General features: G+C 40.7%; 1 protein-coding gene across 1 annotated transcript; it reads left to right on the top strand.

The window, feature by feature from the left end:
• The first annotated feature begins 2528 nt into the window (after positions 1-2528).
• Arhgap11a (Rho GTPase activating protein 11A) lies at positions 2529-19717 on the top strand. Its single transcript, XM_021151837.2, has 12 exons — positions 2529-3289; positions 5918-5988; positions 7893-7989; positions 8297-8550; positions 9187-9350; positions 9525-9668; positions 10510-10584; positions 11451-11618; positions 13724-13850; positions 14316-14421; positions 16884-17022; positions 17337-19717. The coding sequence occupies exons 1-12, from the start codon at positions 3161-3163 to the stop codon at positions 18830-18832; spliced, it is 2970 nt and encodes a 989-aa protein (XP_021007496.1). The 5' UTR covers positions 2529-3160; the 3' UTR covers positions 18833-19717.
• Positions 19718-21212: the final 1495 nt, after the last annotated feature.

Raw genomic sequence — 21212 nt, 5'->3', positions numbered from 1 at the left:
TGTTCCTTTTCATTATATATCTGCATACGAGTGACCACTAATAAACACACAACACAATCAATACTAAGTTGTCTTGCAGTCTTTTTGGTCAATGCCACTAATCCAAACCTTTTATCCTTGGGCAGATTTTTTTTTTTTTTTTGAGAAGGGCAGAAAGCAGATACATCCTTCCACAAAATGTCATAATATTTTTTGTTGTTTTAAAAACAAAATTTCAATCATCCTGTTTTACTAAATGAAGACTCAGGAGCCAAAAAACCTACTAGATCAGAATGGCAGAGAACACACCTAGCTGACCATCCTACTCAGGGACATACCAAAAGGAAAAAGCCTTTTCTCTTTCTCCATGGTGTACCTTTCAACTCAATAGCCGGGCGTGGTGGCGCACGCCTTTAATTCCAGCACTCGGGAGGCAGAGGCAGGTGGATTTCTGAGTTCGAGGCCAGCCTGGTCTACAGAGTGAGTTCCAGGACAGNCATACCAAAAGGAAAAAGCCTTTTCTCTTTCTCCATGGTGTACCTTTCAACTCAATAGCCGGGCGTGGTGGCGCACGCCTTTAATTCCAGCACTCTGCTTGTGGACGTTGTACATCGTGGTGCGCACTAGGCTCCGCACCACGATGTACAACGTCCACAAGCAGAGACCCTACTTTCTGTTTACTTAACTTCACTCCCTGTTAGCTGCTTGCTTGCTCTGCCTCTTGACCTAGGGTTGACTTTATTTAGCTCTGGATTAAAGGTGTGTGCTAGGGCTGAGCCACACCACAAGGTTTTTCTAGTTCACAATCTTGGGGTTCACAGTGTGTTCAAATACCCGGAAACACTTCTGATTCTCTGAAACCTCTTGGGCTGGGCTATCATCATCTACATTGCTCTTAGCACCATTGTGTTCCATGTTCTCAATAAGGAGACCCAGTAATATCCATTTCAAATGTTCAACTACCTTTCTAGTCCAAAGTCCTAACGCCTACCATATTCCTATAACAGCATGGCCAGGCCTGTCACAATAATACCCTACTCCCTGGGACCAACTTCTGTTCCCAATTACAGTTACTATCAGTGTGATGAAGCACTGACCAAAAGCAACATGGTGAAGAAAGAGATATTTAGCGTTATATATTCACATCACTGTCCATCATTGAAGGAAGCCAGGAAAGGAACTCAAACAGGACAGGAACCTGAAAGCAAGAACTGATGCAGAGGCCATGGAGGAGTGCTACTTCCTGATTTACCCATTATAGCCTTCTCAGACTGATTTCTTACAAAACCGAAAACCACTTGCCCATGAATGGCACCACTCACAATGTGATGGGTCTTCCCCATCAATTACTTAGTAAGAAAATGCCCTACAGCTGGAACGTGTGGCATTTTCTCACTTGAGGTTTCCTCCCTTCAGATAATTTTAGCTTGTGTCAAGGTGACATAAAAACTATCCAGCGCATACATACATGGATGTAAATAGAAAGCACTACTTAATATTCAAAAGCTAACCTAAGCACCTTAAAAGGAATTCTTAGCCATTGAAGAACCAGAACAACGTGGCCTAGAGAAGGATATACACAAGATAAGTTATTTTTAAAGTTATGACTGAATGCATACACATTCTCTCTCTCTCTCTCACAGACACACACACACACACACACACACACACACACACGAGAGAGAGAGAGAGAGAGAGAGAGAGAGAGAGAGAGAGAGAGAGAGAGAGAGAGAGAGAGAGAGAGAGAGAGAGAGAGAGAGAGAGAGAGAGAGAGAGAGAGAGAGAGTTGGATTATTGGTGTTTGGAAAAGGAAAGGCAGCTCTGGGAAACAAGAGAAGGTGATGTCATGCATTTAAATCAGACAGCTGAGGTTTTAGTAATGGCAATGGCAATGGGTAACAGGACTTCTGGTCCTTTAACCAAGTCCCACAGAGGTAAACTATTGCTGCAGCCGCCTCCTACTGCTACGTATTCCTCCACTACTCTCTCGTGACAAGTCATCTTTGTTGGGCTTAATTACCTTATGTAAGAAAATGTAATAATACCACCAGTCTCCCAAAGAAGGACCAATGGCTCACAGTTCCAATTCCCTTCTAAGACCTTGGGTCCGGGTCTCAAAAACAAAACAAACAAAACAAAACAAAACAACAACAACAACAACAACAACAAACGGCGTTTGTGATTCATAACTAAACTTGATTCCTCCCGCCTTCCGTAGAATCGGTTTTCTCTCTGACGGGATCTTTAGCTTTAGTTGAGAAATGAAAAGGGCGGAAGTGGGGGGAGGTTATGAGCTGTCTATTCGGATCCCCGAAGTATATTGTCCGAAGAGCAAAGCAAATATATTTGAACACGCTTTTGACATTTTTCTTCCAAAGAAATAGGCAAAGAGAAAGAGGAACTCACTCTCTTCACATTTCTTAAGCCTGATCTCAACGCTCGCTGTGCTTTCGGCTTTGCCGGAACCTTTTAAACAGGCAGCTCCTGGCCACCCCAAAGGGTCCTCATTTTGAAAACAGGAGCGGGCCAATCAGATGCGGAGCGCTGTTTGGCGCTGGCATTTGAGCTACTGCTCAGGTGCGGTCGCGTTCGGTCTGATGTGTGCCGAGAAGGTGGGGCGCTGGCGGAGCCGAGTCACTAAGCTTTAGCAGGCCGGGGCCACAGGCAAGGCTGATGGGCTAGGGGAAAGGCTGCGTGTGAGACGGGGTGACGGCGGGGACCAGCCCGGGCAGGGACCGGGACTGGGGATCCCTGAGCAGCCGGCTGGCCCGGCTGGAGGGAGTAGCTTAAGGGTGCGTTTCCATCTCAAGAAATCAGAGCGGGGAAGGCCACCCTGCGGGGAAGAGGATAAGTGGAAGTGTCCGGAAGCGAGAAACTGGCAGCAGGCGTTAGTCTGGGGAAACGGAAGAGTCAGAGGAAAGGGGGAAGTTTGTGGAAGTAACTGACAGGGCTGAGCGACCCGGAAAGAAGGCTGGTGGAAGTGAAACAAGAGTGAAGTGAGGCGCGAGAGAAGAAGGTCTGTGTAAGTGGATCGAGGGAAAGTGGAGGAAGAGTGCCCGAGGTGGCTGGAAGGCAGCGGAGCCGAGCGAGCCTGAGGGCGTTTGGAAAGTGGAAGAGTTGGTTGGTGGTAAAGAAAGTCAGGACCCGAAGTCGGCCTCGGAGAATAGGCGACGTGTTCGGGATGTGGGATCAGAGACTGGTCAGATTGGCCCTGCTGCAGCAGCTTCGAGCTGTCTATGGCATTAAGGTCAAGGGTGGCCGCGGTCAGTGCGATCGCAGGAGACACGAAACTGCAGCTACGGAAATAAAGGTAAGTTACAACGAGTCGGGACAAGGGCACACCCATTTTATTCTGAAAAAGAAAGACACGTGGTTAGAATGCAGTCTCGGTGGAGATGACCAGACGTGCCTCCCTATATTGCCGTGGGTTTTTGTTTTGTTTTACAGTGCTAGGAATGGGATACCAGGCTCCCTACTTAAATACTGTGCCACCGATCTGGTAATCTGCCGTGTTTAAACAAGCAGTATGTGGGGGGAGGGGAACACACTATCCTGTCAGGCTGGGGTGGGCAGTCAGGGCATTTCAAACGAATCATTAGGGAGACAGTCAGGCCAAGTTTAGAAATAGGCTTTATAGGATCCTTGTGTATTCAGCAATTTAAGAAGAGGCCTGCTGCCCGACATTTTCGCACTTTCTGATCTCTTTAGCAGAGTAGACATTACCCACCCAACATCAACATTTGTCCTTGACAAAACAAAGCTGGTTTTTAACAAGCAAATTGAGAAACCAGAGTTGGTAGAAGTTTTTTGTTTTGTGTTGTTTTAATCACTCACTTTTGCTAAAGTCTCAGGATCCTCACCTCCACCCCCTGCTCCCCAGTTACTTTTGTGTGTGTGCACTGGTGGACCCATACCACGCCATGCCATGCATCTGTGGTCAGAAGGACAACTTGCATGAATTCTCTCCTGTTTGTGGACCTTGGAGATCAAACTCAGGTTGTCAGGCTTAGCAACAAACGCTCCACTCGTCTAACTGTCACTGACCCAATAAGCTGTTTTTTTGATTTAGTGGTAGAGGTCAAGAGGTTTGGGTTGAGATCTTATCTCTGAGACTTTGTGAAAAACTGAATAAGTCATTTTAAAGTAAACAGGAGCTGGGTGGTAGCACACTCCTTTAATTCCAGCACTTGGGAGGGCAAAAGCCAGCCTGGTCTAGGGAGTGAGTACCAGGCCAAGGCTATACAGAGAAATCCCGTCTCAAACAAAACAAAACAAAGAAATGTGAGTAATTTATTACTAGCACTTTGTAGTACTTGAAGACAAAAAGTTTCCATAATTTTGTATTATGTAGTCCAGGCTGACCTTGAACTCACTAACTGAGGCTGGCTGGAGCTCTTGATCCTCCAATTTCCCCCTCCCTCGTATTGCGATTAGAAAGGTGTGCCACCACACTGACTTAATGTTTGTTTATGGTTAAAAATTACGGTCGATACTTCTGTTGGTAAAACTGGCTTTCCACAACCTTAAAAATGGGTATTTGCTGTTTTTCTTTCATTCCTTAACAAACAAATCCCGACCCTTGCCTTTAGAGACAGGCATGAGTTTGACTTGCGCTTTGCAGTTAACTATGAATGTGGACTGCTTGTTTATGCTCACTAAGCTTCCATCTCTGTTCTATAAAGTGGTAATTCCTGGTAAGTTCTGTAGGTAAGCCTGACACAGTACCTTTCGCTTGCCTCCTTTCCAACTATGATAGTTATCCATGTCCTAATTAACAGTTGTATGGTATAAACTCATCTTTGAATGCTAGTGACAATCTAATGAGATGCAGATTTCCTATAACTCAGTGACATAAGATCCAGACTCAGATATAAGCGACAGAGAATGTTAAATGGCTTGATCAAGACTGCACAGCTAAAAGTTAGACAAAGCCAGCATTTGAAAGCCGGCAGTCTTGCCCAGGGGAACTAATGTTTAAGTGTTCTTGACTTGGTGGTCATTTTGCTTAGAATATTTGTCAAAACAAGGCAATCGCTAGAGACAGGACAGTAAAATTTCATTACTGGGTTGAATCAGCAGTGCCTAACAGTGTTCTCCAGCAGAAGGACCTGAGTAGCAAGCAATCTGGAGAGCTGGTGCATCTCAACTAAACCAGCAGGAGTTAGGTGCACTGACTTAATTTTGAGTGTGCAGACATATACAACAGGCTTGACTTTTTCAATCCATTGTAAAGCCACAGCTTTGTAATTAGTGACATGTAAGAAATTCATAGTAGGAGCACAGTGGCAAAAAGCACCAAAACCTGGAGAGTACTTTGGGAATCCTTGGTGTTGAACTATGAATGTATATTCTTAAAAAGTGAGTCTGGAGGTAGCTAAATGAAAATTGCCTTAAATGTTGCAATCTTGGTCTTGTGTACCTCAGGACATAGCTGCAAAGCACTTTGCTGTACAGCGTGGAAAAGGTAAAAATCAAGGTCTCAAATACCCACATCTGATGCATTTTAACAAGTGTTCAGATGCGGCAGGAACTCAGGAGTTACTGTTTGATTTACCAGCTGACTTGGTCTTTTGTGTAAATTGGTATTTGTAGGATGACTAGAGAAAAGTAAAAATAAGGTCACTGAAGAAATGTGTCGCATAGGGAAGGGTTAATATTTGGGATAAATCTGGTCTAAGCACTAATGAGGTCAATGACTGGCTGAATACGCTAGAGTATTTGAAGGCAGTGTTTTAATCTTGGTGTCTTTTTATTCAAAACATCTAGCATAATGTCTTGGAGTTACTTGCAAGTAAATGTACTTCAGTTAATTGTTCTGTATTGGTTGATTGATAGCTTGTAGTTTATTAACGTTTTCATTCCTAAGATCTTTATTTGCCTAATGTTAAAGATTTTCCTTCATGCCTGAGTTTATGAATAACCAAGTTTGTCATTTTAGGGTAAGGTATTTGGAGTTCCCTTTAATTCCTTGCCTCATTCAGTCGTTCCAGAATTTGGACACATTCCAAGGTAAGCTGACTTCAAAATGGAGAGAATATCTCAAACTGGTTTGAAAAATAGTTTCAAAATAGCTGAGGCGTACATTTGCTTACAACCACATTATTTCCTCTCTGAGTGTTGCCTGTTATTATGGGGCTAAAAGATGACTTAGTGGGTAAAGGTGCTGGCAGCATAAGCCTGCTGCCAAACCCGTGTATAAAGGTGAAAGGAGAAGGCAGCTTCACAGACTTGTTCTCTGGCTTCCAGTGTGGGTGCTGTGGCACCAACACATACTCCTGCTGCTATAACAGTGACACAGTCTTAGACCCAGGAGGAATGGGTGAAGCTCTTGTCATCTCTTGGCTGCCTGGAAATAAACACAAACCCAGCCACCAGTCACCCTGTTCCTAGGGCTGATATCTAATCACTGTCAGTACAGCTATGTCACTGCTTGCAGATGGTGTACTTTCTAATTTTTTGGTGCTGGCTGTTGAATTTAAAGTTCGAATTGGTTGAGATTAGTTTGTAGGTAAAATTGAACCTTCACCCCTTAACATGAGAATGATTATAAGGACAGGGAAGGATTCTGTTTTTCCAAAGGAAAATATTAGAATGAAAAAAGCTTGATGTTGCTTTTGGGGGGAAAAAGGATGCTAGGTATGTATGCTCTACCAGGTCACCACTGTGGAGAGACAGTGGATAGAGCAAGCCCTGAGCCAGGTAGGCATGGTGGCTAATATTTGTAATGCCAACTCTTGGAGGCTGGAGGAATTGCAGTTCACAGCAAAGTGTGAAGCCCCAATTAGGCCTACATGAAACTTCGTCTTCAAAAAAGGAGAACAAAGCTCAAGTCATTGCATATGTAGACATCAAGAAGAGACACCTAGAAGGAGCCTGAGAACCAGTAATTCAGGGAGATAGCAGGACAGCCAGAGGGATAGTGGAAAGGACACTTTAGAGCAGGGGGTGGTTGGATGTGTGAGGAGACAGTGGGTTCACGTTGATCTGGTGATTTGGTTGATTTGGTGAGTCGAAGGGCATTGGTATCCTTGGAGAAAGCTGTTAGGAGCAGTGAGGATGAATGTGTCTGAGTTAGGTTTTGAAGGGAATTGATAAGCAAGGCAAGGCTTGAGTTATGGAGAGGCAGAAAGAACATAGACTTGATAGGACACCTGTGTCAAACAGAAAAAGCCCTAACTGTGGTCCGAGTGAATGCGTGCTGCTTATGGGCACAGTCATGTCAACAGCCCCAGAGCTTCATAGCCATGGAGGATTGAATGGAAACAAACACTTTCTCCACAGAATGAGGCTCAGGAGGAGATGACAAAGCCTTCTTTGGGGACTGAGGGCAAGTGTTGGCAGTGTATTAAAAAATGTCCACCATAACCTTCCACCCCACCTGGAGTGAAGACTGATATTCTTTAAAGACTGCTCCTAAAGAGATTAGCAGTTAGATCAAGATTGCTTTCTTGATCTAGCTGAATATTGTAAACCCAGCTTCTTTTTTCCTGTATGAAGTAACTTGCCTGCTTATTCTGCAGTATGCAATAACCCCACCTCTTTGTTTAAGTCTATGTAATAAACACATTGAGCTTAAGTGGGCTGTGGTCTCTTTATCAAGGAGCCCAGTCCACCAGACCTCAGCTAGTTCTCTGTGTCTGACTTTTCTTCATTCCCCTACCACCCGTAGTCAGTTCTGTCCCTGGAGCCTTGCTATATGTGGCACACATTGACACTGTCATGTGTAAAGCTGTAGACCTTAGAGGAAAAGTTAGGAAGCGAGAACAACTAGATAATATTTTATTAGAAGGATCAAGAGGATTTTGTGCATGGGAGCTGAGAAGGCATAATGACCTGCTTGTGTATTTTAGCAGTAGAATGGGGTTATTGTGGTGTGTAACCAGACCCTTGAAAGAACATGGTTTCTCTTTCAGCTTTCTTGTTGATGCATGCACATCTTTAAAAGAGCATATTCATACAGAAGGGCTTTTTAGGAAGTCGGGGTCTGTTATTCGTCTAAAGGCACTAAAGGTAGGCACAGTTTTGAATTATACTCTTTCAGTAGTACCATTTCCTGATTTGATTTTTACAATTGGAATATTTTTCTAAAAAAATTTTAAGTTAATTTATCTATGCTTTAAAAATACAGTATGTATTCAGATTGTGTTCTTCATTCTTATAGAATACTATATGAAAAGAAAACTTCATTATTTTTAGCCTTCTAGAAAGAACTAGAATTTTAAACCAGAGTTCTTAATTAGATATGATAACCATTACTGTATTTAATATATTCTTAAGATTTTATTTAGAAGGCTCAAGATTCTTGCATCTGTTTTAGAGTAAACTGGATCAAGGTGAAGCTTGCCTGTCTTCTGCACTTCCGTGTGATGTTGCAGGCCTGCTTAAGCAGTTCTTCCGGGAATTGCCAGAGCCTGTCCTCCCAGCTGATCTGCATGAAGCACTTTTCAAAGCTCAGCAGTTAGGAGCAGAGGAGAGGAATAAAGCTACATTGTTGCTGTCGTGTCTTATGGCAAATCCTACAGTTGATACATTAAGATACTTCTTTAACTTTCTTAAGAGTGTTTCTCTTAGGTAAGTGGTAGTTAAAAGCCTTAAATGAGTTTGTTGTCTAAAGATGTTCTCAATAGTTAATTTAATTTGGAATGAAAGAAATTAATGACTTTACAATAGGAAATATACCCTGTGTAATTTAAGAAACAATATACTGGGTGATTTAATATTTTGTCTCATTAGACTCTTCATTATTTGATGGCTTAATGGCATTGTCCATTGGATGGATTCTCATTGCTGTGCTTTTCAAAATATGTCTTGTGTTTCTTAATTTTCCTCTTATTGCAGTTAGTGAACCTACTTGTTTATAATTGATATCTTCTAGTGCTTTGTTTTCTATATGTGGCTCTAAAAGTCAGATAAACAGACTTAATCTGTGTGAAAGAAAAAGTGTGTTCTGATTAGTAGTCTCTATGTGAACTTGAGTGCTGGGGTTGGCACTCAGGCCTGCACATCAGACAGACTCACACTCAAGCCTTTCCCTTTGTGTTCCTTCCTTCCTTCCTTCCTCCCTCCCTCCTTCAGGCCAGGCATGTGGGTGGATAGACAGGGCTGTTTTCCTTTCAGGTAACAGGCAAAGTAAATGTACTCAGCTTGTTATTTTAACTTCCTGGAGTCTTATCTTTTTTGTCATTTAAAAAAGTCTTTTGTCATCAGGGCAAGTGAGAATAAAATGGACAGCAGCAATCTTGCAGTAATATTTGCACCAAATCTTCTTCAGACAAGTGAAGGCCATGAGAAGATGTCTGCCAACACAGAGAAGAAGCTACGTCTGCAGGCAGCAGTAGTGCAGACTTTTATTGACTGTGCATCAGACATTGGTAAGAGGTAGCTGCATTGTCTAGTAGTGGGGTTTGTTTAGATGAGGGCGATCCTGCCGCCTCCATGTGGACTATGAAGACAGCTGTTAGAAAGTCAATACTAGTACCTGTGCTCTGGCGTGGGAAAGGAAGGAAGGAAGGAAGGAATAATTGCTTATGAACATTTTGATTTAGGACGAGTGCCAGATTTTATCCTGGAAAAGATACCAGCCATGTTAGGTATTGATGGACTCTGTACTACTCCATCCCTGGAAGGCTTTGAAGGAGACTTTGAAACTCCTGGTGAATGTAAGAGAAAAAGAAGACAGAGTGTTGGAGGTAATTGTGCTCTCATTTTAGGATGGTGCTGAGATTGGCTTTTATCTAAAGTGCAAACATCAGCATTAGCTGGTGGGTGTATTAGTTCAAGTGATAATACAATATTAAGTGCTAAATCTTTAACAGAAGGTTCACTGGACCGTAATCACTCGAAACTTCTCTCCACTTGAAGTGATTCAATTTGGCTTTCCTTGGCTTCACCTGTTCTGCTTGGCCTCAAACATGTTCACATGCATGGGTACAAAGGGCCATCAGGACAACCTTGGATGTCTGTCCTGAGTTTTGAGATGGGATCTCTGTTTACTGCTGTGCACTCCAGGCTAGTTGTCCTATGAGCTTTCAGGGATTCTACTATCTCTGCCTCCTAGTCTCCCCAAAGGAACACCGAGACTCCATATTCATACTGCCATACCCAGCTTTAATGTGGGTTCTTGAGATATGAGCATAGGTCTTCACACTTGAATAGCATGTACTTTATCTACTGAGTAGGCCACTTATCCATTTCCATTTGAGGATCATTTTTTTTGGAATCTTTTGGCTTAGTTACTGATTTCTTATGTTCTTTCTTTGCTACTTTTGTAAGTTCTTTTTATTACTTCTCTTATTTTCATAGGGCTACTGTGTCAAAGGACACAAAATGAATGACTTAGAAATCATGGTTCTAGAAGTGAATCTATAAGTGTCAGCTAGGCTTTGAAATCTGTAGGGCAGATAAGAACACAGTTTAACCTATAAAACTTCCTGCTACAAGTCTTAGACATGGGTCATCTTTTTTAATTGGTACAAGGCATGTTATATTACATTTTGATTGCTGATGTTACTTATATGCCTTGCATTTCAGATTTTGTGAATGGAGCTCTAAATAAACTTAAATCTAGCAGAACACCCTCTATTACACCTCAACAAGATAGGACAGGTAGGTGTTTGTGATAAATATTTAAATGAAAATGTCTTTAGTGCTCTGTAAAGGACAATTATTATAATTACTTAACTATCAGATAATTGCCTAATAATCTAATCCCAGTAATATTTCCTTAAAAATATTGTACTGTGCATAGTACATTATGATGTATTTAGTTATATTGAGTGCAATGAACTCAAAATTGTAACTATGGAACAATGTCTATGTTATTTTTAAAAATAATTTTAATCATGATTTTCAATTGCTTATAATTTAGAGCATTTGGACATGGCTAAACCTCACTTTATGTTAGAATAAGAAAGTTATATATTCTGTATTCTAATAATGTGTACCAGTTTGCTTGTGAGTAAGTAAATATATTTGACCAATCAAAGACAGCATGCTCTGTTTCCAGTGAAATGACTTAGTCAGTGCTCACTTATGAGAAGCAAGTGACAAGAGTTAGTTTTATCTTTGAATATAGTTTTCTTTTCTATATTGATATTATTTCATCTGTTCATTACTCTGTTTAATTTATGTTACTTTTTAAGAGCTTTGCCAAGCTCAGTATGGTTGCTTGTGCCTTTAGCACTAGCACTTGGGAGAATGAGGCAGAAGAGTCTCATGTTCAAGTCCTGTCTGGGCTACATAGGCAGATCCCACCTCAAGCAATAAAGAAAAAAAAGGATCTTGCCTCTTTGTAACTTTGCTATTTTTATTTTAATTAATTGCAGAATGTTAAGGTAGCTAAGTAATAGTGGATCATAGAAATGTTATCTCTCAGTTGTGTTAACATCTAAGTAATAGTGCTTATAAGATATTAAAGCTTTGGTATGTTAACATGTGTATGGAGAAGCAAGTCCTTTCTGTGTGGTTTTCAGCTCAGGCCTCTGTATCACCATTGATTCTCACACCGAGTGTTAAGCGTAAACTGCCAGGAGAGTCTTCTCAAGCTTTCTCGAGTAAGAAAAGAAAGTCCATCAAGCACAACTTGAACTTTGAGCTGTTGCCAAGTCACTTCTTCAGCAGCAATTCTACACCAGTATCAGGTAACAAGGAGAATGCTTATCATTAGGGTGTAAACATTAACGTGAGGTCTGGTTCTCAGCAAATAACTACTAACGCCACCCAAAGGAGCCGAAAGTTACATTGTTATGGTAAATCCCTAGGCCTCTGGGCTTCTGCGGATGGCACTGCTGCTCAGGTTTTATGTGACTGGATAAGCTGGGTCCTCATAGGTAGGACTCGACTGTTATCTTCAGTTGAGCTGAGGTCAGAAATTTTTCGAGTGTCACTCAAGTAGGTTTTACACAAGCTCTTAAACATGGGTCAAGGTAATTGACTTAAATTGTTTCAGACATTTGTCATTTCTTCATTTCAGTGAAATTGGAAATCGTATTAGGTATTGAGCACACATTTTTGTTGCCAGAATCTTGGATTTAGTTTACTCATTTAGCATACACAGGATATGGTTGGTTCCTATTACCTATGAATCTTACCAACCAAAAGTAAAGTGAATCCTGAAGCCTAGGGGTACCCTATTTCACATTTAATCAAAATCTGAGACTTTTAGATTTTAATAGTTTTTTTTAAGCACCATTGAATGTTTCATTTTGAGCACAATAGCTGACTTATGAATTCTTCCCAAAGGTCTTATTTCCTTTTTTCTTTTTGAAAGTTCATACTTTGCTTAAATTGAACAGAATAGCAAATTGTGGTTTTCCAGAAGGGAAACCTCACAGGTTATGCAGGGCTCATTAAACTAGAAGCACAAGAAAGATGACAACTATAGCTGTGGTGCTGAGGTTGGAGACTTAAATGAACTCTTAAAGAAGCTTTATACTTGTATGATACGTAAAAGCCTATCCTGCTTGGAAGACTTCTCAGTGGCTGATGGGAATTGTAGTTTTTTTGTCAGCTGCTCCCCAAGTGGAAAGGGGAAAGATTTTTGTGTTATTTCGAGCTTAGTTTGAGTTGTCTTTATGAAATGTTCAGTAGTAATTCAGTTACTATTAATTCATCATTCTTCTTTTGGTCCACTTACTTATTCACTAATCAGTAAAATATTTGTAAGTCTGAAGACAGGTTGTTTTCTACATTTGAGTTTTAAAAGACCCTCTTTTTCTCTCACTGTATAAAGATATTAATTTACAGTTCATGTACTACTACCTACTTGTAATTTTGTGTGTGATTAATTTATACTATACTGCCTATTCTGACTGTTTCTTGTGACCATATATTTTCAAGATGACTAAGTCACATGGAATGTGTTATTGGCCATTAAAATGTTCTTTGGCCCATGCATGAAGAAGTCACTAAGATCACTATTTTCATGACTAAACAAACCCATGAATACCTTTTTGGATACTTTGTGGATATTTTTAATCAATAACTAATGAATTGACTGTTCATTGGAAGTATACTGGGTATAATTAGGATATAAGTCTAATTTACATGTCTCCATTATTTATTTTTCTATAACAAATTACATGGTTCTATCTATTCAGATTAGATAACACTGAGTAATGAGACTGAACACTGTTTTAAACATGAATTACTTGCTTGGATCATGACAGAGATGAATGGGTTAGGCATGGCTTTGGATTACTAGATTTTGTTTGTTTGACAAAAGTTATTGGTAAATTATACTTGTAGGTGTTTGGCTAGCAGTTGTATCCTGAAAGCTGACACTCAAATTTGTCAATAATTTAGTTTTTTTACTTTTTACTAGCATATATTATGCATAATGGGTTTTATTATAACATTAATGGATATCCTTCCCACATCTAATAATCCTTGGCAGTAATATTTATGTTCATCAAGGAACTGTATTCCTTGAGTCCATTTAATAAGTGATAGGCAAGTTCTACTCTTTCTCCATAGCTTGCTCTTCAAAGTTTGGCAGGGTTTATCCCTCCTTTGTTGCTGAGTATTTAAAGAATAACTACTATAAGATTAGGGTTAATCTAACCCTTAATTGGTAACTTTTAAATAGGAGGTTAATACTTTGTTTTTTGGCCAGTTATTGATACCTGAACCCTCTAACCAGAAATTGTACTTTTTGTTGCTTCTTGGATGGTAGAAGTGGGATTTAAATCTGTGTGCTGCACTTTTGCAAAGAAAGTATGTGATGTTTTACCTGTACTTCCTATAGTTCACTTGGATACCAGTCCTGACGGGTCATCTCAGACTTCTCTCTCACCGATCGCCATGGGTGGGAACCACTCGGTCAGTACAGAACTAAGGCGAAGTAAAAGGATTGCCAGCAAAAAAGTTTACAGGTAATCTGTCTAGGATGTGATGTTTTCACTGGCTGATTAGTGGTATGTGAACTGTCCTTCCACCAAGAATTACAGCTTAATCAGATTCTTTAAGTCCCTCAGTCTTGATGTTTGTTCTTACTAATTATAGGTCCTTATAATTATATGCCATCAGAGAAGGAAAAATATACTAAATTGAATCTTCCGTCCTTGATAAAAATCCTGCTCTATGTTGATGGCGTACTTTTAAATTTGTTAGGTTTATACATAATCCATTCTCATGATCTTGATTTGTATGTGACTAAGGATGATAAAGAATTGTCATGTGCAGATAATCATTTATATAGAGAGTGTTAAAGTTTAAGTAATTTAAAAAATTTTTATTTAGTTATTAGCAATATGACTTCTTTGGGCTTAGTCAAATTTTCATTTTATAAGAGTTTGTGACTTATACCAGAAACTGACATTTTCAATTGCACTCTCTAGGGTAGAGTCAGGAAAAGCGGGCTGCTTCTCTCCCAAAGTCAGTCGTAAAGAAAAGACCCGAAGATCTCTCCGTCTGAAATTTAGTCTGGGGAAGAACAGAGATTCAGTAAGTGTCTTGTTCTTGAGACAGGCTGCACAGAGGAGGGGCCTTTGGTTGGTGTTTTCAGAAGGGTCAGTTCCTCCTGGTGGGGAGGATGTGGCTACAGAGCCCTGCACATCATGGCAGCAAGAAACAGGAGGAGTGCAGAGAGGGCTGTTGACCGTCCAAACTTAAGCACCGGTCCTTTCATCCAGTCCCGCGTTTACTCCCTCCTAGCAATGCCATCAGCTTATGAATCATTGATGGATTACTTCGTTCATTAGTCCAGAACTCTTTTTCTAATAATCTCTGGAAATGCTGTCACAGATACCCACAGAGGGGTGCCTAGCTAATAATGTTCTAGGCCTTTCTTAGTTAGGTTCACACCATGAACATCATAGTGGCTTATGGCTTTATTAATTTGTTAGCATAACACACAGTATAGTAACATAAAACTGTAGACTTACACCCTCACCCATTTGCCTTCCAAAATAATGACCCATGCACCAGTCCTCTTCATCAATATTTTTTTAATATGAGAACTCCACTGAAACTGCTGTCACCGAGGGACGGGGTCCACTCCTTTTAATCTCAGGATTTACGTCACAGAGGAACTGCTGCGGCAAGGAAGTGTGTGTGTGTATGTGTGTGTGTGTAATGGGTTTTGCCTGAACATTCAAGAAGGGAACATGCAGAAATCAAGAGTTCAGTGGATCTTTGTGACTTCAGTACCAGCCAGATCTATGCAGAGAGTCAGGGATACATGGTGAGACCCTGTCTCAAACAGACAAAATAAAACACAGTGGCCTTCAGCAGTAGTCAAGGGTTGTTTTGTCAGCTAAAGGCTTCACTGTATCCTCCTAGCATTTGGCTCAGGACCCCTTATGGTTTTTTGCTTACTTTCTTTTCTTTTTTTTTTTATATATATTTTTTTCTTTTTTCCTTTTTTTTTTAAAATTAGGTATTTGTTTCATTTACATTTCCAATGCTATCCCACAAGTCCCCCACACTCTCCCCCACCCTCCCACTCCCACTTCTTGGCACTGGCGTTCCCCTGTACTGAGGCATATAAAGTTTGCACGACCAATGGGCCTCTCTTTCCACTGATGGCCGACTAGGCCATCTTCTGATACATATGCAGCTAGAGACACAAGCTCCAGGGGGTACTGGTTAGTTCATATTGTTGTNCCACCTATAGGNTTGCNGATCCCTTNAGCTCCTTGGNTACTTTCTCTAGCTCCTCCATTGGGGGCCCTGTGATCCATCCAATAGCTGACTGTGAGCATCCACTTCTGTGTTTGCTAGGCCCCGGCATAGTCTCACAAGAGACAGCTATATCTGGGTCCTTTCAGCAAAATTTTGCTAGTGTATGCAATGGTGTCAGTGTTTTGCTTACTTTCATGTTACTTTTTAAACTCTTTTGTAATGGAATAGCCAACACTGTTTGTCTAAAATACTGCATTTAAGTTCTCAGGCCTACAGTGCCCTCCTAAATAAGCACGTGTCCATCTTTGCTTGCTGGGTTTGGTGTTTTTTATTTGATTTTGGGAGTATTTTGACTTTTATTGTGCTGAGCATGTGTTGTGACAGTGAACTCTTGATTTCTGTTGATCCCCTCCTTGAATGTTCACACACACACACACACACACACACACACACACACACACACACAGTTCCTTGCTGCAGCTGTCCCTACAGCAAAGGCCCTTTTCACTGCTGTCGTATCCCATTCCCATTGTGCAGCCAGACTGTGTACGTGCTTGCTTCCTCACTGACAGTCTCAGGGGCCACATCTTGTCTGTTAGAGAAGCCTGCACATTTGATCTTAGGTGTCCCCAAACTGTCTTCTCCTGGATAACTTGCAGTTAATCTAAGTGTGCCTGCTTCTACCCTTCCTGCAATACTCGCCTACCAGAATAGACCTTACAAAAACAAATTAAGTCATACTGCTTTTCTGTTCTAAACCTCCAATGATACTTTTCATTCTGAATGAAACCCCAGCTTAACAGGAAGTGCTCCACATGGTCTGTGTGAAATTAGACTCCCACCATCCCAGTAATGTTCTAGTCTCCAGATCACTTTTGACCGTGTATTATATTGAGGTATAATGTACTATTTTCTAATTCTCAGCATGTAAATACTATAAGGAATAATTTTTTACTGCCCTTCCCCCATGCACATACACACTCAACAGGCACACAGTTTGTCAAGAGGCCCCGGCACAGAGCCAATACAGGAACTTATGCTTTTTATAGTACTGAATGAATGTGCTATGCTCTTCTCACTTTACTTTGCAGAATGTACCTAATATTTAAGTATTTCGCCAGCAGGCCAATGTGTGTGTGTTGGTTACAAAGTCTTTTTTTTTTTTTTTCAGTTCTATAAGCCTTTGAAAGTTAGTTACTGATTTTAATATTTAATTGGTCTTAATAGTTTAATTAACTGGATTTCCTTTACTAGACCATTTTTAAATTTTCTTTTCTGTACAGGATGGATGTTCTGTCATCAATAGATATGAAAATGTTGGTCGACGACTAGCGAATCAGCAAAATCTAAAAAGTAGGATTGATTCTGTAAAGACAGGCCTGCTTTTTAGCCCAGATATTGATGAAAGATTGCTAAAGAAAGGTACATTTACACAATACTGTTAGAATTTAACCTCAAATTCTTGTATCTGTTTCTTTAAGACAAAGTATACTATTTTGTGTTCTGGAAGTTTAAAGTTCTCATTTGAATGGTGAAAAGTATTTGACTTGGCAGTGTAGCTTTCTGTCAGTAGCTGGGGGATGCTTGTGAGTGTCAGCACTGGACAGTTTTTACCTTAAATTATAGCACATTCAGTGTTCTGGAAACAATGCTCAGTAACTTTGTTACATGTTCGGAATATATTTCAAAAGTAGGCAAGATGAAGGTATTAAAAAGCATCAACTGCTTTATTTTAGGCTCAGAAAAGATCAGCAAATCTGAGGAACACTTGTTAACTCCAAATCAACTAGATGGAACAGGTTACCGGATGTCTTGGACCGAACCCAGTAATTCAAGTTTTCAAGACATGAGTGCAAATGGAACTTCTCCAATAATGCAAAATCTTGAGGTGAAGAGCTTTTCTTTGGAGCCTGACATTACTGTTGAAAAATCACCAGTTGTGTCCTGTGAGCTCAGGCCTTCCACCTTCCATAGCCAGCCTGACAGCAGTGTGCTAGGGACCTCTCTTAGTGGGGATGAAGGGAACCTGGCCTCCGAGACCTTGCAGAAGATTCAGAAAGCATTTTCCGAATCTGGGGGTGATCTTCATATGGTGATAAATCATGAGCAGTCATCAGTAACAAATACGGGGGAAGAAGTGGAATTCAGAGATGTGACCGTGAGTGAGTCAAAGGGACATGATGGGAGCTCTGCTGGGGAGGAAGAGAACTGTCCCTCAGAACGGAATTTCTCACCGGATCAAAGCCCAGAGTTTGCCAGAGAAGCTGATGAGGAATGTTACTCAACTCAGATGAAGGTGGAATATGAAGGCCTGCACTCAGAAACACCCAAAGCTGACCTCCTCATCCTGCAAGCATTCCCTGGTGAGGAGCCAGCTGAGGAACCACAGTCCCCAAGGAACCAGCTAAACACTCCATCACAGGGGAATGAGAATGTGGGGGAGAGTGCTGGGGCATCTGGAGCTCCCAAGGAAGATGAGAGCACGTGCAGTGTGGTGGTCCTTTCGAAACCTCGGCCCCAGAGACTTTCGAGGCAACAGTCACTGGTGGAAAAATGTGACAGTGCAGCTCCTGGGGCTCTACAAGTGACAGAGCACGGGAAGGTTTCTGATCACATACAGTGGTTTAATAAACTTTCTCTGAATGAACCGAACAGAGGAAAAGTGAAGTCACCTCTTAAATTTCAGCGTACTCCTGTCCGTCAGTCTGTCAGAAGAATTAATTCTTTGTTGGAGTATGGCAGGCAGCCTGTGAGGCAGAAGTTGGCAATCCTTGGTGACGCAGCTTCTCCTCTCGTTAAATCAGTGAGCTGTGACAGTGCTCTTCCCTCTTGTGTACAAAACACATCAAAAGGTTCCACTGCTCCACATATCATGTCAGGTCTGGAAGCACAGAAGTCTACGTCTTGTAATAAATCAAGTGTTGAGTTAACTTCTAAATCTTTCACGAAAATGAAGAGACATCCGGATCCTTTGAGTGCTTCTCTTGGGACTCCCAGACTTTGTAAACAGGAGAACAAGTCTAATGGCCACATTAAGTTTCCTTTGGATGATCTCACGAATCATGAGAGATTAAAGTTTGTTGTAAATAACAATATGGCCTTTTCTCCAGGGATGAAAAACAGAGTTGTTCGGAAACCATCAGAAAAAGAAAGGGTCTGGTACAAAGGTTCTCCTAAAAATCCTATTGGAAAGACTCAACTGCTCCCAACGAGTAAGCCTGTAGACTTGTAACTGTCAAATGCAGCGCGCTCGTCATCACTGTAAATAAAATTAGCAGTTGCTGGGTCAGGTTGCAGAATGCAGAGTGCTGGTGTGTAGATGCGGCGGGCGGGGCAGTTGCAGGATGCTTGTGTGCTGGTGTAGCTCGGGTGCTTGTTAAGTAGGGTCTTTCTGAAGTGGTCCCACTGTAGAGCAGTTTGGACTGTCATACTTGCACATGGGGCTACTTTGTTTCTCTTTATTATGATTTCCTGAAGCAGGGGTTATAATAAGGAAGATATTGTTGCCTAGGTTTATTTATATAAAAGGGACATGAGTTTTATTCTGCATGCTTGATCAGAAGAATGCAGGAAGGTGCGCTTGTGCCTCTTGTTATTTCTTCACATCAGGAACATTGTCCACAGAAACTTCTAGGACATAAAGGGAATGGTGAAGCCCTGCAAACCTTATGTCTTGAATTATTCATGTTTGTTGCATTGACCCAAAACCAAGAAGTTAATTGGCCTCAGTGGTATGTGAACACTTTTGTTGGAGACAGAGGGATTTGGTCAGCATTGCCCGTGGTTTCACTTGAATTTTGAATTAAAGACAGTGAATAAAGCATAATGACAACAAAGTGCTGCGTACTTTATAATGTCGAGGTAAACGATTAATCGTAAGCCATACTTCATTTTTAAAGGTGATTTGGATCATATTTTGTCCAATATGACAATGAAATTTTTAGGGAGGTATAATTAAACTGGAAAATTTTAATCAAGGTGTTTTTTTCCTATGAAGATGGTTGATTTTAGAATTTGAATTGTTAATGTACCTCTGTACATTTTACTTAGATAAATATTGGATAGTGTTATCATGTGTTTAAATGTTATTTATTTAGCATAGACATTAAAAATAGCTCCTGGGAAACATCTTGTCTGCGTGTTGTATTTTAGATGTAAAACACTGCACACACTATCAGTGTGTATTTGTGTATGCGAAGAACTAACGTCAGGTTCTCAGGGTTAATTTGCAGGTTCTACGTGAAGACTTGCGGGGATTAGATTTATTTTACATGTGTTTTTGTCTCCATGTAAGTATGTATAACACACGTGTGCCTGTTCTCTAAGATGAGAACAGCAGTTGATATCCTGGATGGTTGTGAGCCACTGTGTTGGTTCTGGTAACCAAACCTGGGCCTTCTCTGTAGGATTGGAAACCAAACCTGAGTCCTTTACAAGAGCAGCAAGTGCCTTTTAGCTGTAATACAACCCTTCCACCCCCAAATTTCTGTTTTATTTCAAAAGTTCATTATATTTCCAATGTTCATTATCTAGTAAAACTCTCTAGTCTTAAACTTCATAATCATCTGATCAAAACAGACTAGCCATGCATTTTCAGTATGCCTGGAACAGGTTGTATGGATCTTATACCTAAAGTGGATAAGAGAAGTATTTCAGATTTTGGAAAATTATATATTATATAGGTTTTACTGATTGAAGTGCTTCCAAATGTGAAACAGTTTGAGCTAAGCTTTCCTGTGTATTAAGAAAGCCTCCTATGATTTCAGTGGGTGTTTAATGCCTGAGCAGAGCATGGTGCAGATGCACACAGAAGATAGAGCTGTGTGGTGGTGGTGGGGAATCTACAATTTAAGACTGAGGAATGAGTTGTTTAACTCTTTTAAGATTCCACATTTCTTATTTGGGAGGTGAGAAAGTTTTAAAATGTGGTTTCATTTTTGTATTTCTTATCTTATTCAAAAATGAAGATTGTTGCTAATTTCATGGGCTAAAGGTCAGACAGTATATACATTTTTGCTTTCTGAAGTTAAAAGTGTACAGTAACTTCAAGAGTTATTCTCATTTTTTAAGTGTAAGGAACTAGTATTTGGGTGCTCTCATAAATAAGCAGTAGATTTTAATACACAAAGCACTAAAGTTCGTGGGTTTCTGGGCCACATTCTGCAGTCACTGAGAACTTACTGTAGGGTTTTGAGAAACCAGTATAGGATATATATGATTCATATTTTATTTTAAAAATACCAGGTTTTAGTCAAGTGTACTGGCACATGCCTGTAATCTTACCTACTCTGGAGGCTGAGGTATGTAGGATCTTTTGAGATCAGCCATGGTAAGACCCATACACTCAAGCTTGCATGTGAACTGTTGCCCACGGGCTCATGCTGAATGCTTTGTTCCTAGCTAGTGGCACTGTAGCAGTTGTAGAACCATTAGGAGTAAGTGTGTCACTGGGGGACCCCCAGTACCTTGTATGCTCTGCTGTTTATCCTGACCCTCCATGAGCTCCCACTATCATGTACTGAAATCTCAAAAGTTGTGAACCAAAATTTTATAAAAATGTCCTTTCCATCTGCATTTTGTCAGCAATAAAAGGTCTTCATACCCTGTCTCAT

Source organism: Mus caroli, chromosome 2 (genome assembly GCF_900094665.2).
Source record: "Mus caroli chromosome 2, CAROLI_EIJ_v1.1, whole genome shotgun sequence".
NCBI classification, from domain to species: Eukaryota; Metazoa; Chordata; class Mammalia; order Rodentia; family Muridae; genus Mus; species Mus caroli.
Note: the sequence above shows the minus strand (reverse complement) of the source record. Positions and strands in the feature narration are given on the sequence as shown.